This window comes from Euprymna scolopes, chromosome 36 (assembly GCF_053919585.1).
Source record: "Euprymna scolopes isolate OS-2025 chromosome 36, ASM5391958v1, whole genome shotgun sequence".
Classification (NCBI taxonomy): Eukaryota; Metazoa; Mollusca; class Cephalopoda; order Sepiida; family Sepiolidae; genus Euprymna; species Euprymna scolopes.
In genome coordinates, this window is record NC_136517.1 from 67800881 (window position 1) to 67820880 (window position 20000).

The window sequence follows — 20000 nt, forward strand, 5'->3', positions numbered from 1 at the left end:
AACCATATTTCTACATTACCAATTTATTTGAAATTTTCAGAAAATCTATCTGTAAAATCAAGGAATATTTGCATGTTATTAAAATAATTTAACGTTGCGAATTATAAAAATATTAATTCAAATAAAAATATTTGTTGTAAGTCATTTCTGCGAGACTGCCCGATTTTATTTCCGGTAACTTTCATTTCAACTACTCTCGAAGTACAAGATAAGTAAAAAAAAAAAAGGTACTCATGCAGAGAGTGATCCATGCTGAAATAATAACGTTATTATTTAAAAAGCCATTCTTAACATGGGGAGGGGAGGATGTTTTGTACCTATTCTGTACTTTAACCTTACAATTGAATAAACATATAAAACTTTAATTAAACGTGGAAATACGATTTAAAACTAGCGCAGATCACTCTCTGCATTAGCACAACCCCCCCCCCAAAACCTCCTATTTTTTAAATTTAAATACATTCATGTATCTTACCAATCTTTTTGATTTTAAATCCTTTGTTTATCTTAAGGCTTTTCACTCATCAAACATTACGTTTTGTTTAGTTTCTTTCACGGCATTGTTTACATAAAAAAGTTTGTTTTAAACTGTTTCATTTTTATGACATGCCTCAGCGTATTATAAACACCCTAACCTCCCCATGTTAAAAACGGCTTTCAAATTAAACACGCCCTTCCAGAAACCTCAAAAGCCGTTCTTAACATGGGGAGGTTGGGGTGTTCATTCAGAGAGCCGTTTTAACATGGGGAGGTTAGGGTGTTTATAATATGCTGGGGCGAGTCGTAAAATTAACGAAGTTGCTATTTATTATTTATTGCAAAAATTGCTTGAAATTTATTTATTTGAAAAAAAAATCTTGACAAGTCAAAAGAATGTTTAAAATTATTTATTTGTTTGAAAAAAAAAAAAAAAAACTATTTTATAAAAGTCCAATGTTGCTTTCATTTCAAAATTGTTTTCTTAAAATGATGTATTTTTAAGCAACCTTTTCAATCATTATTTTTACAATTATATTTTGATTCCCAGTAAAAAAAATAACAACCCACTTTTCCGTTAAAAAAAAACAAAACAATCATTTAAATTAATTTGTTGTTGGCCTTTCAAAGTTGCTTTAATTAAAAAAAAAATGTATAAAATTATTTATTTGTTCGAAAAAACAAAACAAAAGACACACACACACACACACACAAACGAAAAAATAAAGAAACAAAAAAAAAACTAATACATGTTTTGGTTTTCAAATGGCGCTCGCCCAGTTTAAACTATTATGAATATGTCATTTCAATTTTCTGTTTTTAATAAAAAAAAAATGTTCCATGAAAAACTTTCCTGTTCTCATTAATTAAATCGAAACATTTCCAATTAAACAATTATTATTATTTTTCACTTTCTTTATTTACTTTTTTTCATAGTTCTTTCTGGAAGTTTAATTTTTTTGTTTTTTTCGAACAAATAAATAATTTTAAACATTCTTTTGAATTGTCAAGATTCATTTTTGTTATGGCGAGATGAGCAATTCACCGCCGGAACTTTTTATCGAAAGAACGTTATCACCGGTTGGGCGGGAACACTTAAAAAACGTAACATGCTGTCTCTGTAAATATTCTCAATAAACTTCTCTATTTCTTTATTACTTCAGAACCTCTTTATCCATTTATTTTCCTTGTGGAATACCTTTCTTGAATATCCTTTTATTACGGCCACCCACCACAGGATATATCAACTGGCGACGAAGATGAGATATGAACTGTAAATTCATCTAAAAAAAAAAAAACACGTGGTAACCGAGAACATTCTGAAAATTGTTGTTCACAAAGTTCACTTTTAATTGAAGAAAAAGCTTCTTAGAAAGCGAAAGACTGGTGTCTGCCACAAATTTACGCAAGTAAAAAATAATTTTTATATTATTGACGAGTTTTTCTCTTTTTAAACTCCCAAAGAGTTGATGCTATATAACGTGTGTGGGTGTGTAAATTGTGACTTTCTTCATGATTAACGGACGTGTTTTTTGTATTTGGTTAATACGATAAAAAACAACAAATGAACAATACTGAGGAATCTGTGTTTATTTAATAAAGAAAATTTTTTAAAAGAAGTTTACGTGTGTCTGCTGAAGTAGACGAAAAAAGAGTCTCTTGAAATTTTGTCAAGTGTTATTTTAACAGTGATTTTTTTTTTTTTCAGAACTTTCCTATGTGTTGACGATTTTCTGTGAAAATAAGCATCTTGTTTTTGAACAATATTTCTTTTTTTTCTCTGTGGTATACGTTAACTTGCTATTAATACATTTAAAAAAGAAAATGACATTGGAACAAATAGCGACGTTGACGAAAACGTTAACTGAGAGTTTAATCGCTCAACAAAAAGCCCAAATGGATTTTCAAAAACAAATGCTAATTCAACAAGAACGTTTCGAAACTCTTGTAATACAACAAACGACGGATAATCGCTTATTTTGTGAAACAATTTTGTCAGAAAAATCTAAGGAGGGTGCATCCAGATTTTTTTCGGATGAGGGTATAGCGAACTCACTTTCAGAGTTTAAATATGACCCAGAAAAAGGTGACACTTTTCCAGCCTATTATCGTAGGTTTGAAACGATATTTACAAAACGATGAGAGAAGTGTAGTGCCTAAAAAACCAGGAGAGATCGCTTTTTCTGAAACGGTGAAAATTTTGTGTGTTATATTCGGTGAAAGAGATAGTCTTTTTCATACACGGTATAGGTATTTAAATATGTCAAAAGACGAAACTGATGACATTGTCACATATGCGGGCAAAGTCAACGCCCAGTGTGAACTGTTTAAATTAAAGGATTTATCAGTGGACATGTTTAAGTGCTACATATTTGTCCAGGGACTGACAGCACCAAAGGACAAGGATTTAAGGTCAAGGATATTATCAATCATGGAACAAGACCCGGAAATGAACTTGCTAAAAGTGACAGAAGAATGTCAAAAATTGATAAATGTAAAAAGGGACACTACGAGGATAGAGGGAAAAGTCACATCCCAAGTCCAGGTAGTAAAACAGAAGACATTTCCAAAAGACAAAGGGAAAAGTTTTGAATGTTGGAGTTGTGCGGGTCCGCACTTAAGAAAAAACTACCTTTATAAAGACCAACGTTGTACCAAATGTGGCCTAGTGGGACACCGGGCATCCCACTGCCGAACTAAGCAAGACAAAAGGCGGAAATGGAAGCCAAAAGTAAATGTGGTCTTGTCCAAAGAAAAAATAAAACAAGGAGGGAAACGGAAATTCGTTCACACACAAATAAATGGTCACTCAGATAATCTACTTTTAGACACAGGTAGCGACATATCAATTATCGACGAAGTGACCTGGAAGAGAATTGGTGGTCCAAAACTGAGAAAAACACAAAAAATTGCAAAAGGTGTTTCCGGAGAGCAATTAAAATTCATGGGAGAATTTAATTGCCGTGTTTCTCTTGGATCGAAAACTTTTTCCTCAAACCTTTCAGTTGTTCCAGGAATAAATTCTTGCCTTTTTGGAATTGATTGAATTGTTTTGTTTGATTTATAGGAGCTACCCATAAATTCATTTTGCAATAATGTAAGAGCGTTGGAAAAGAAAAATTCCAAACAAAATGACCATTTTCTGGCAGTGTTAAAAAGTGAATTCCCCAAAGTTTTTTCAGAGGGATTAGGAGTGTGCACCAAACCTGAAGTAAATTTTGAATTAAAACAGAATGTGAAACCTGTTTTTAGACCAAAGAGAAATATGCCTTTTTCTTCAAAAGAAGATATTGAAATTGAACTAAAAAGACTACAGAAGAATGGTGTAGTCGAAAAAGTTGACTATTCTGAGTGGGCGAGCCCCACTGTGTATGTTAAAAAGAAAAATAAGAAGATTCGGGTATGTGCCGATTTTTCTACAGGCCTTAATGACTGTCTGATGGATCATAATTATCCACTTCCATCTCCTGAAGACATTTTTACAAAGCTGAATGGAGGTAGAATTTTCTCCCAAATCGACTTATCGGAAGCTTACCTTCAGGTAAAAGTCAGTGAAGAATGTTCTAAGTATTTGTGTATCAATACACATCTAGGACTTTTCCAACTAAAAAGACTTCCTTTTGGATTAAAAGTGGCCCCAGCACTATTTCAGCAAATAATGGATACAATGCTTGCTGATTTAGATGTTGCAACCGCATATTTGGATGACATCCTTGTCAAAAGTAAAAATGTACAGGAACATAAGGAACACATCAGAGCAGTTTTCCAAAGAATTGAGGAATTTGGTTTCAAGTTAAGTGCCGAAAAATGTGAATTTTTTTTAAAACAGATACAATATCTTGGTCAAATTATCGACAGCCAAGGCAGAAGACCAGATCCTCAGAGAACAGAAGCAATCGAGAGGATGCCAGCACCCAATAATGTTGCCCAGTTACAATCTTTTTTGGGTTTGGCTCAATATTATGCTATTTATATTCCAAACATGCATAAGTTGAGAGCACCATTGAATGATTTGTTAAAAAAGGACAAAAGTGGATTTGGTCAAAAGAATGCCAAAATGCGTTTGAAGATATTTAGAAATGCCTGCTATCAGATTTAGCTCTAGCACATTTTGATCGACAGAAAGAATTGATTGTTGCATCAGATGCAAGTGACTACGGAGTAGGAGCAGTTCTTCTCCATAAATTTGAAGATGGATCAACAAAGCCAATAGCCCATGCATCCAGATCACTTTTGCCGGCTGAAAGAAACTATTCTCAAATTGAAAAAGAAAGCTTGGCGATTATTTATGCCATTAAAAAATTCCATAAATTTATTCATGGAAGGATGTTTACTTTGCAAACCGACCACAAACCCTTATTGACTATTTTTGGCTCTAAAAAAGGCATACCTACGCACACTGCGAACAGACTCCAACGATGGAGCATAATTCTACTAAATTATAACTTTAAAATGGAGTACATTTCATCCAAAAATATCGGGCATGCAGATGGACTGTCCAGGCTCATCCAAAAGTGTGCTGAACCTTTGGAAGACACAGTAATAGCTGCATTGACAGAGGAAAAAGAACTCTCCGGATTACTGTGCAACACAATCAGAGAGTTACCAGTGACTCTAGACGAAATAAATAAGGCAGCGGAAAAGGATGATTATATTGTGAAAATGAAAAAGTTGGTGCAACTAAATGGAAAATCAAAGAAAGACCCTAAAATTTTACCATTTTCCATTTGTGCCCAAACCTTTATGTACGCAGACAGAGTCGTCATACTGACTACACTTCAGAGAATAATTTTAAAAGAATTTCATAGTGGTCATCCAGGCATGTCGAGAATGAAAGCTTTAATGCGTGGATATACATATTGGCCTAGGATGGACCAGGACATTGAAAAACTCGTAAGAGAGTGTCGAGGGTGTCAGCTAGCAGCAAAGGCACCACCTGTGCAGATACAACCATGGCCAAAGACTGATATTCCATGGACTTGGTTACATATCGATTATGCAGGTCCTTTAAATGGACATTATGTCTTAGTGGTCGTCGACAGTTTCACAAAATGGCCAGAAGTGTTTAAATACAAACACCCTACTTCGATGAGTACAATAGATGCACTAAGAGTTCTCTTCAGTCGTTTTGGAGTGCCTAAAACTATTGTCAGCGACAACGACACCCAATTTACCAGCAAAGAATTTGAAGAATTCTGCAAGGCTCTAGCCATTGAACATTTAACAATGGCAATCTACCACCCAAGGTCAAATGGCCTAGCAGAGAGGTTCGTCGATACATTCAAAAGAGCCTTGAAGAAAAACCAAGGCATGGACACTGACGAGAAGAATCTTAGAACAATTTTTATCGGTGTACAGGATAATTCCGAACCCAAACACTGATACCGGTTCGTCACCAGCCGAACTGATGTTTGCACGGAAAATCAGATCTGTATTTGACAGAATTTTACCAAGTGCAACCAGAGTAACAACAACAAAAGAAAATTTTCCAACAAGGTTTTACAAACCTGGTGACAGAATATTCTTCCTGAATTACAGGAGTGGAAAAAATTTTTGAGAGGAGGGGATTATCATGAAAAGAATCGGACACATGCTATATTCTGTAAGAAGTAATAAATTCGACTGTCGCAGGCATATAAATCAGCTAAGACCTCGACACACTGATGACTACAAACAGGCAGAAGAAAATGACCTGCCCCTAGAGGTTTTGTATGATTCTTTTAATATTCCCCAACCCTTAACATAACTTACTCCAGTTTCTCCACCAACTCCACCCACTCAAACGATATTGAGGAGAAAAAGTACAAGGGTGAAAAGAAAAGTTAATCGGCTGAGCCCCAAGCCAAAAAGCAAACGATATTAAGCCAAATTCTCTAGGGAGAAATTGTCTTAGGGGGAGGTGTTATGGCGAGATGAGCAATTCACCGCCGGAACTTTTTATCGAAAGAACGTTATCACCGGTCACCGGTTGTGAGAGCCTTCCCTGGGCGGGAACACTTAAAACGTAACATGCTGTCTCTGTAAATATTCTCAATAAACTTCTCTAATTCTTTATTACTTCAGAACCTCTTTATCCATTTATTTTCCTTGTGGAATACTTTTCTTGAATATCCTTTTATTACGGCCACCCACCGCAGGATATATCAATTTTCTCCTGTAATATCGGTTTACCAAGTTTCTGAAAGTAATAAACGATAATTTTAGTTTAATTTAACGTTTCCGGAAGTAATAAATGTTAATTTTGGTAAATTTATTCTTTCCCTTTCCGGAAGCAAACGTTTGACCATATAATGATGTCTCACCTAGATTTGGATAGCAAGTGCGTGAAAAAAAATGGCGTCTCCAATTTTGGCAATAAAGGGTAGAAGCACCATTTTATTTATTGTTGATTGATTCAAACAGTGCTTTGGAAAATAAATATTTAAAATAAAGTAAGGGACTCCTTGGGCGTTGAGTTCCCTGGCAACCAGCAGAATTATTTAATGGTTACTCCCTTACCCCCCCCTTAGTCAAGGCTAACACATGTGCACGTAACATTTATAATTTATTTCCTTACGTTGCCTTTCGCACTTTTACAAACATTATTTATTTACGTTGACTTAACTCTTTTCATGAATAAAAAAGTAACTAAACCTGAATTTGTCACTTTTACAAAGATTTATTTATTTATGTTGGCTTAACTCTTTTCATGAATATTGGAAAAAAGTTTTACTCTTTATGAATATTAAAAGAAAAAAGTTACTAAACATTTGTTAATAATTTCTCACTTTTACAAACATTTGTAATTCATGTATTTACTTAGGTTTTCATGAATATTAAAAAAAGAATAACTAAACCATGTATTGATAATTTCTCACTTTTACAGACATTTTTAATTTACATGAGTGGATAATTTTTTGGGTAAATATTTATATTTAGGTCCACCTCCACAATTTTTTTTTTTAAATGACTTTTATTGATAAATAAATCTACTTCTCTGCAACGGGCACCAAACCCCTCCTTTTTTTTTTTTTTTTTTTTTTTTAAAATAGTATTTTCGGGTGGGTATGCTGACAACAGATATCAGTTATATTTTGCAAATATTTTTTCACCCCCTCCCCTCCAAAAATGGTGTTTATTCCGGAAGCTGTTCTTAAGATGAGGAGGTTGGGGGTGATTATAAGGTGGACCTAATCTAAAAAAAAAAAAAATACCGAGTTTTTTAAATGATTAAAATAATTTCTCATTTTTACAAACATTTTTACATGCGCATATAAGCAACTATTTTTTTATTAACTTTTTTTTAACTTTTTTATTTAAAAATTGATAAATTTCAATGAATAGAATAATAAATCATTTATCATTAATATGTGTTTTTGGTTTTGTGTTGACTGAAACTTTTTTTTTTCATTACAACAATAATGAACCAATTTAAATCTTCCAGCATGCGTTTAAGGGTTACGAAATTATCAATAAATCGTTTAGTTACTATGCCTACGTCAGTAAATAAAAAAATGTTACGTGCGCATGCATTAGCCTTGACTGGGGTGGGGGGATACGGGAGCGACCATTAAATAATTATGCTGGTCGCTATGGAACTCAACACCCAAGGAGTACCTAAAGTGGCACTTATGCACTTATGTTATCGTGCTATTTTTTAAAATAGTATTTTCACACTATATTCCAATTTTACAATATCTTTTTCTTTTATTAATTTGTTGGGTGAAAGAATAGATAACCCGGTCGGTTTCTAATGTGTGGAAAGTCTAGCTCCCCCCCCCCTCCACAAAAAAAAGGGTACTCTGGATGGTAACAAAAAATTAAAATTGCCTCAGTCTCGAAAGATTTCTTCTCCACTGAACGAGGAGAAAAACTGAAGTGTAGTTCACCTTCTGTTTCTCTCCTCCCTCTCTCTTCCTCTCTTAATATCTCTCTCTATCCATCTCTCCCTCTCTCAATCTATCTTTCTCTCTATATCACTCTCTCAAACTCTCTTTGAACCCCTTTCTCTCTCTAACTCCCTCTATCTCTCTCCTTTCTTCTGTCTCACCCTCTCTGTTTCTAACTCTCCCCTCTCTCTGTCTATCTATCAATCCCTTTATCTGTCTCTATCTTCCTCTCTTTCTCTATTTTCCTCTCACTTTCTCTTTTCTTTCTATATATCTTCCTTTCTATCTGTCCATCTCTAATCCCTCATCCTATTTTAGTCTCCTAAATTAATTACAGTGAATAAGGCATTGTCACAACATGGATAAACCCGATTTTAGTCACCTAATTTACTGACTGTGAGAATAGAAGTTATTTGGAAATTACTGCTACCTTGAACAGCACAAGAAGTAACTGGTAAAACCTTTCTAATTAAATTGATTTTGGCAGCCATTCGTAACAAAATGACATAGCCTTAGCCCTTGCTGCATGAGGAATACCTGCGACCTTGCTGCCAAGTAGAATTATTTATTCTACTTTGAAACATTCAATTTTTCAAAAATCTCATGTTCGACATCTCCAAAACATCCAATATGGGGGAAAATATTGCAGAAATGCAAACTTATTGTTTAGGATGAATGCACAATGGTATCCAAAAAATCACTTGAGGCTCTTGGTCGATCCTTGCAAGATTTGCGTGGCAATGTCAGACCATTTGGGAATGCAGTAATATTGCTTGCAAGAGATTTCAGACAAATGTTACCTGTTATTCTTCAATTAACACCAGCAGATGAAATAAATGCTTGCCTCAAATACTCTACTTTTTTGTGCTATGTGAAGACATTAAACTTAACTCAAAATATGCATATTCAGTTGCAGACTGTTCGGTCCGCACATAAATTTTTGCATCACTTGTGGGAAATTGGGCACGAAAAAGTGCCAGCTGATCAGAGACAAGGGCAAAATTCTTTGACTTTTAACTTCTGTAATTTTATTGCATCAAAAGAGTTAGTTTAAAAGGTTTTTGCAGATATTCAAAATATAAGAATTCCACTTGACTGAGTGAATGAGCTATTCTTGCAGGTCAATACAAAGACGCCCATGAACTTCACGCTATTATTCAATGTAAAATTCCAAGTGAGGTAGTCAAATACAAATCCATCGACACTTGTGCCAGCGGATAAAACGGTTAATTATCCAACAGCTACATTTTCCCAGGATGCCACCGCATGTATTGCAACTGAAATTTGGTGAACTAATTATCATGTTGTGAAATATAAACAAATCCAAGCTTTGAAAAGGCACATGGCTTGCTGTAAAAAAATTAACAAACAATATCATAGAAACAACAATCATAACAGGACTTTTTACAGATGAATATATCTTCATTCCATGCATTCCTATGATTCCACCGAATACATCATTACACTTTAGGAAATTGCACTTTCCAATTTTATTGTCGTTTGGAATAACCATCAACAAAGCACAGGGAACAAGCTTTACAATTGTGTGGCTTACATTAACACATTGACTGTTTTTTCATATGGGTAATTTATGTTACGTATTCAAGAGTCAGCAAACCAGAAAATCTCTACATCAGCTAAAAACAAATGGAACAACACAAACTGTGTACCCACACGAAATGGAAAATTCCACCCATGAGAAACATGCTTTTTCTAATTTTGGAACTTTTCCCATTGCGCACATTTGAGCCACAGCAATGCGTGGCAGGGTCCAGCTAGTATATATATATATATATATATATATATATATATATATATATATATATATATATATAAATATATATATATACATACACACAATATTTATGTCTATATATATATATATATATATATATATATACACCCACAATATATATATATATATATATATATATATACATATATATATACACCCACGCTATATAAACACACACACATAGATATACACACATACATATATATATAAACACACACACATATATATATATATTTATATATATATATATATACACAATATTTATATATATATACACCTACAATATATATATATATGCAGACACAATATACATATATACATACCCACACACAAAAAATATATACATATATACATATATGCATATATATATACACACAATATATGCATATACATATGTATATATATATATATATACACACACAATATATACATATAAATATACACAATATATATATACACACAATATACATGTATATACATATATACATACAATATATAGGTCTATGCACATATACACAATATATATACATATATATACACAACATATACATATACATATACACAAAATATATATATATACCTATATATATATGCACAAAATATATACATATATATACATATATATATATACATATACAAAAAATATATATATATATACATATATATGTACATATACACAAAATATATATATACATATATATATGTACATATACACAATATATATACATATATACATATAAACAAAATATATATATACATATATATATACACAAAATATATACATGTATATACACACAAAATATATACATATACATACATATACACACAATATATATATATATACATATACATGTACACACAAAATATGTATGAACATATATATATGTATATACACAAAATATATATATATACATATAAACATATATACATACTCAATATACATATACAATATATATACATACATATATACATACTAAAAAAAATATACAATATATATAACTATATATATACATATATATACAATATATATATACATATATATACTCAATATATATATATACATACACAATATATATATATATATACAATATATATATATATATATACAATATATATATATATATATATACATACACAATATATATATATATACATACACAATATATATATACATACATATAGAATACTCAATATATATATATATATATACAATATATATATACATACATACATACATACTCAAAATATATATATGTACAATATATATATATATATTTATATATATATATACATACATACATATATACATACTCAAAACATATATATACACAATATATATATACATATATACATACTCAAAACATATATACACAAAATATATATATATATATATACATACACACTATATATATACATATATACATACTCAAAAAAAATATTTATACAAATATATATATATATATATATACATACTCAATATATATATATATATATATATACACAAACACAAATATATATATACATATATATGTACACAAAATATATATATGCATATATATATATACAAGCAAAAAATATATATCTACATATATATATTCTCAAAATATATATATGCACATATATACACACGAAATATATATATACATATACATACATATATATACACTAAAATATATATATGCATATATATATACACTCACAAAATATATATATGCATATATATATACACACAAAATATATATATACATATATATATACACACAAAACATATATATATACATATATATATAAACACCATATGTTTATATACATATATATATACACAAAATATATATATACATATATATATACACACATTATATATATACATATATATATACACAAATTATATATATACATATATATATACACAAATTATATATATACATATATATACACACAAAATATATATATATATATTTGAACATATATACACAAAAATATATATATATTTACACATATATACACAATATATGTATATATACTCAATATATATACACACAATATATATATACATACCAAATATATATATACACAAAATATGTATATATACCCAATATATATATATATATATATATATACACAATATATGTATATATACCCAATATATATATACCTAATATATGTATATATACACAAATCTATGTATATATACCAAATATATATATATATATATATATATATACACACACAATATTTATATATATATACACCCACAATATATATATATATATATACATATATATACACCCCAAATATATAAACACACACACATATATATATACACATACATATATATATATATACACACACATATATATATATTTATATATATACACAATATTTATATATAAATATACCCACAATGTATATATATGCATATACACCCGCAATATATACGCACAGACACAATATAAATATATGCATACACACAAAATAAATATACATATATACACACACAATATATGCATATACATATGTATATATATATACACACAATATATACATATATATATATATATACACAATATATATATACACACAATATACAGGTATATACACATATACATACAATATATAGGTCTATACATATATACACAATATATATACATATATATACATAACATATATATACATATATACATGCACAATATATATATATATATATATATTCATATATATACACAACATATATATATATATATTCATATATATACACAACATATATATATCCATATATATACACAACATATATATATCCATATATATATACATATACACAAAATATATATATACATATATATATGTACGTATACACACTATATATATATACATATACACAAAATATATACATACATATATATACAAAATATATACATACATATACACACAAAATATATACATATATATACATATACACACAATATATATACATATATATGTACACACAAAATACATATGTACATATATATACATATATATATATACATACGTACTCAATATATATATATGTATATACACAATATATATATATACATACATATATACATACTCAAAAAAATATATATATACACAATATATATATACATATATATACACAATATATATACATATATACATACTCAAAATATATACATACACAATATATATATATATACATACATATATACTCGAAATATATATTTATATATATATACAATATATATACATATATATATATACATACTCAAAACATATATATACACAACATATATATATACATATATACATACTCAAAACATATATATATACATATATACATACACAAATATATATATATACATATATACATACTCAAAATATATATATATATATATATACAAATATATATATACATATATACATACTCAATATATATATATGTATATATATATACACACAAAAATATATATACATATATATGTACACACAATATATATATGCATATATATATATATAAACACAAAATATATGTTTAAAGAAAAAATAGAAAAAACCGAATGAAATTATTAAAAAATCAACGTTTCGTCCTTGTTTCAGAGGACATCTTCAGGATAATTGAAATAAAAATGTGATAAAAGAAAAAGTCATAGATCGTGCGAAAAAGGATAGTTTTTTAAATCCAACCCATGTCGGGAAAGGACGAATATGTGTGCGTCTATATATACAAAATATATATATATACATAAATATATATATATACACACAAAATATATATATTCATATACATACACACAAAAAATATATATATACATATATATACACACAAAATATATATATACATATATATATACACTTAAAATATATATATGCATATATATATACACACAAAATATATATATGCATATATATACACACAAAATGTATATATCCATATATATACACACAAAATATATATATGCATATATATACACACAAAATATATGCATATACATACACACAAAATATATATATACATATACATACACACAAAATATATATATACATATATATACACACTAAATATATATATACATATATATACACCCAAATATATATATGCATATATATACACACAAAATATATGCATATACATACACACAAAATATATATATACATATACATACACACAAAATATATATATACATATATATACACACTAAATATATATATATACATATATATACACACAAAATATATATATACATATATATATATATATATATACATATATATATATACACAAAAAAAATATATATACATATATATACACACAATATATATATACATATATATACACACAAAATATATATATATATATATTTACACATATATACACACAAAATATATATATATATATATTTACACATATATACACAATATATGTATATATACCCAATATATATACACACAATATATGTATATATACCCAATATATATTTATACAATACATGTATATATATATCCAATATATATATACCCAATATATGTATATATACCCAATATATATATACATATATATATACACAATATATATAGATATATAGATATACACAATATATAGATATATATTTAAATATATACACAATATATATATACACACAATATATATGAATATACAAACAATATATTTATATATACACACAATATATATATATATATATATTTATACACACACAATACATATACACTATATATATGTATACACACTATATATATATATACCTAAACAATATATATATATAGATATATATATACATACAATATATATATATATATATACATACACAATATGTAAATATATACACGATATATATTTATATATACACAATATATATATATATATACACACAACATATATATATATACACAATATATATATATATACAATGTATATATATACACAATATATATATATATACACAATATACGTATACATACACTGGTAGGTTTTGTGACATTGTGTTGAACAAAGATGGCGGCGTATTTCAGATCAGTAACCAAGATGGCAGCCAAGAATCAAATGCAGTCCGTGGCATAGTTAACCTGTTAAGTTCTGAGATACGTAGTAAACGGCGAACTGATTGAATCCAAAATTCGACAATTTTCAAAATAATTTTCAAACGTTTTCATTGGTTGTTTTAGCACAGCCAATGGTTATAAAAATGGTGTGCGAATCCATTCGGCTCCTATCTCAGTTAGGAGTCAAAAACATATTGTGTTTCAGACAATGCCGCAATGTCTATGCTGTACCTAGCGAGCTCTCTTGCAACAATAGCTGTCCTACGCTCAGGTCTTTCATTATCCAGGACATCTAGCAAAGTTTTCACATTTCACGTAGTAACAGTTAGGTTATTCTTCTCCTGATAAAATTTGGATTTTCCTTGTTTATTATTGTTTCTCCTGCGAATATAGAGCAGCCGCCGACCGCAAGAAGCCGACCAGCTAATAAAAGGGTAGACAATTTATAGGTCACCTTTTCTAGACACTTCCCAAATGCATGGGTGAGCAGTGTATCCAAAGAAAAGGCTGCTCAGCCGCCAGATCATCCACCGAAGTTGCTTACCCCCTGTAAGCGATTTAGTCGACAATGTTAGATAAATCACTGGCCGCCTATGTGCAAATTTGCAACTATGCACTTCCAGCCCGCTAAGCCTGTGCACGTCGCCACTCACCTATCGCCATACGACTTTTTTTTTTTTTTTTTTCTTTGAAAGATATCTGCACATAAAGATCGCGACATAACATGCTTGTGCTACACATATTGTACGCTCTCGCACCCTACAACTGGTTGCACAGTGACAAACTGAAATATGAGATGACTAAGCAGTCGCACAGTGTGCATGTTTTATCATCACAGAGTTTTTCCTCTCTGGCAGCTGGACACACAAACACACATAGGCAAGAAAACATGCATATGTGTATATATATATATATGTATATATATATATATATATATATATATATATATATATATATATATATATATCCCTAGATCTCACAATATAGTAACCCTCCAGAACTTGAAATGGAGGCTAACAGGTACTACCCCTTGCCCAAGGGTGACCTGAAACTATGCAAGGCAGGAGCGTTCATCTCCCTGAGGTAGAAGGTTAACCGCGTACCCAATATACATATATATATATATATATATATAATATATATATATATGATAATTATATACAATATATATATACACAATATCCATATACATATATACATACATATATATAAGATACATATATACATACACATATATGTAAATAAAATACATACATACATATATATATATAAAATACATATATACATATATATATATATATAAAATACATCTATACATATATTTATATAAAATACATATATACATACATATATGTATATAAAATATATACATACATACATATATGTATATAAAATACATATATACATACATATATGTATATAAAATATATACATACATACATATATGTATATAAAATACATATATACATACATATATGTATATAAAATACATATATACATACATATATGTATATAAAATACATATATACATACATATATGTATATAAAATATATACATACATACATATATGTATATAAAATACATATATACATACATATATGTATATAAAATACATATATACATATATATATATATAAAATATATACATACATACATATATGTATATAAAATACATATATACATACATATATGTATATAAAATACATATATACATACATATATATATAAAATACATATATACATACATATATATATATAAAATACATATATACATACATATATATATATAAAATACATATATACATACATATATATATATAAAATACATATATACATACATATATATATATATATATATAAAATACATATATACATACATATATGTATATAAAATACATATATACATACATATATAGATATATAAAAATACATATATACATACATATATAGATATATAAAAATACATATATGCATAAATATATATATAACATACATATATATATAAAATACATATATACAAAAAATACACATATACATATATATATATATATATATGATTAATATATATATATACATATATTTAAAAAATATATATACATACATGTATATATACAAAGTATATATATATATGCATATATATAAAATATATATATATATATATATATATGTATATATACATATATATAAAATATATATAGATATATATAAAATATATATACATATATACAATTTATATACATATATATATATAACATATATATACATATAGAATAATATATATACATATGTATATATAAAGTATATAAACATATATATATATATATAAAATGTATATATATATATAAAATATATATAGATATATATAAAATATATATACATATATACAATTTATATACATATATATATATAAAATATATATACATATAGAATAATATATATACATATGTATATATAAAGTACATATATATATATAAAATGTATATATAAAATATATATACATATATATATATATATATAATGTATATACATATATATATATAAAATATATATACATATAAAAAATATATATATACATATAAAATATATATATACATGTAGATATAAAATATATATACATACGTATATATAAAATATATATACATATGTAACATATATATATAATATATATATACATATGTATAAAAATGTATATAAATGTATAATATATATATCATTATATATAATATTGACCTTGGTAAGTGCTGACGCCTATGTAAAAAAAAAAAAATATATATAGAATATATATATATGCATATAATATATATATATAATATATATATATATATAAAATATATATATACAATATAAATATACAATACATATATATAATATATATATTTAAAATATATTTTATATATATAATATATATATATATAATACAAATATAATATATATAATATATATATAATATATATATAATATATATAATATATATATATAAATATATAATATATATATGTATAAAATATATAATATAGATATATATAAAATACATATATAAATAATATATATATATAAAATATATATATATATAAAATAATATATATATAATATATATATAATATATACAAAATATATATAATATATATATATGTATAATATAAAATATATATATATAATATATATATTATACATATGATATATTTATATATATATAAAATATTATGTATAAAATATATTTATATATAAAATATACATATATATAAAATATATACATACATATATATATAAAATATACATATACATATAAAATATACATATATATATAAAATATATATATAATTTATATATATAAAATATATATATACATATATAAAATATATACATATACATACAATATAAAACATATATATACATATATATATAAAATATATATATATACATGTACATATAAAATATATATATACATAAATATATATATAAAATATATATATACATATATATATACATATATATATATAAAATATATATACATATATGTATATAAAATTAACATATATATAATATATATATATATACATATATATATATAAAATATATATACATATATATAAAATATATATATACATATATATATGCATATGTATAAAATATATATATACATATATATAATATATATATACATATATATTATATATATACATATACATATAAAATATATCTAAATACATATAGATATAAAAAATATATATAAAAATATATATAAATACATATATACAAACACATATATATATATAAATAAATACATATGTATATAATATATATATATATAATTTATATATATATAAAATATATATATATATTATATATATATATAAAATATATATATACATTTCATATATACATAAATATAATATATATATACGTATAATATATATATATGATTTAAATATATATATATAATATATATAGAATATATATATATATATATGATATGTATATATATAAAATATTTATACATATAAAATATATATATAAAATATATATACATAATATATTTACAATATATATATATATAATATATAAAATATATATATAATATATATATAAAATATATAAAATATATACATAAACTATATATATAAAATATACATATATAATATATATATACAATATATATATATATAAGATATATATATATAAATTTTATATATATATATAAAATATATATTTATATATATATATACAAAATATATATATATATATATATATATAAATTTTATATATATAAATATAATATATATCTATAATATATATATAAATAAAATAGATATATGTAAAATATATATGTATAATATATATATATAAAATATATATATATGTATATATATATAAAATATATATATATAAAATATATATATGTATAATATACATATAAAATATATATATATATAAAATATATATATGTATAATATATATAATGTATATATATATAATATATATATATGTATAAAATATATACAGTGATGATCATATTTATAGGCACGGTAAAATAAAAGTTAAATTTTGTCTAATAAATTCTAAAAAAGTGATTAAATTAAAGAAAATAACAAAGTATATTATGTATTTTTAACTGGCCTTTCCGATGCAGCAATCGGATTTTAGAAAAAATAAATAACAAAGGAACAACAAACATAATTGCAAAAAACCCTTGTTCAAAAGTATTGGCACGGCTTTGTTTTTCTTTTAGTATCAGTATAATATCTATCAATTTCCGGTTTACGTGCTTTCTGAACTTTTTTATAGCCATATTATGCTTGTT

General features: G+C 25.4%; 1 protein-coding gene across 3 annotated transcripts in view; it reads right to left on the reverse strand.

The window, feature by feature from the left end:
* Positions 1–20000, reverse strand: part of LOC145260565 (embryonic polarity protein dorsal-like) — a 753749-nt gene that overhangs the window by 613860 nt on the left and 119889 nt on the right. The window contains exon 2 of one of the 3 annotated variants that reach the window (XM_080118821.1): positions 1676–1760. The exons of the other annotated variants lie outside the window; for them this stretch is intronic. Within the exon in view, the coding sequence (XP_079974947.1) occupies positions 1676–1760 (85 nt within the window). The remainder of the gene's footprint in view (positions 1–1675; positions 1761–20000) is intronic. 3 annotated transcript variants of the gene reach the window in all.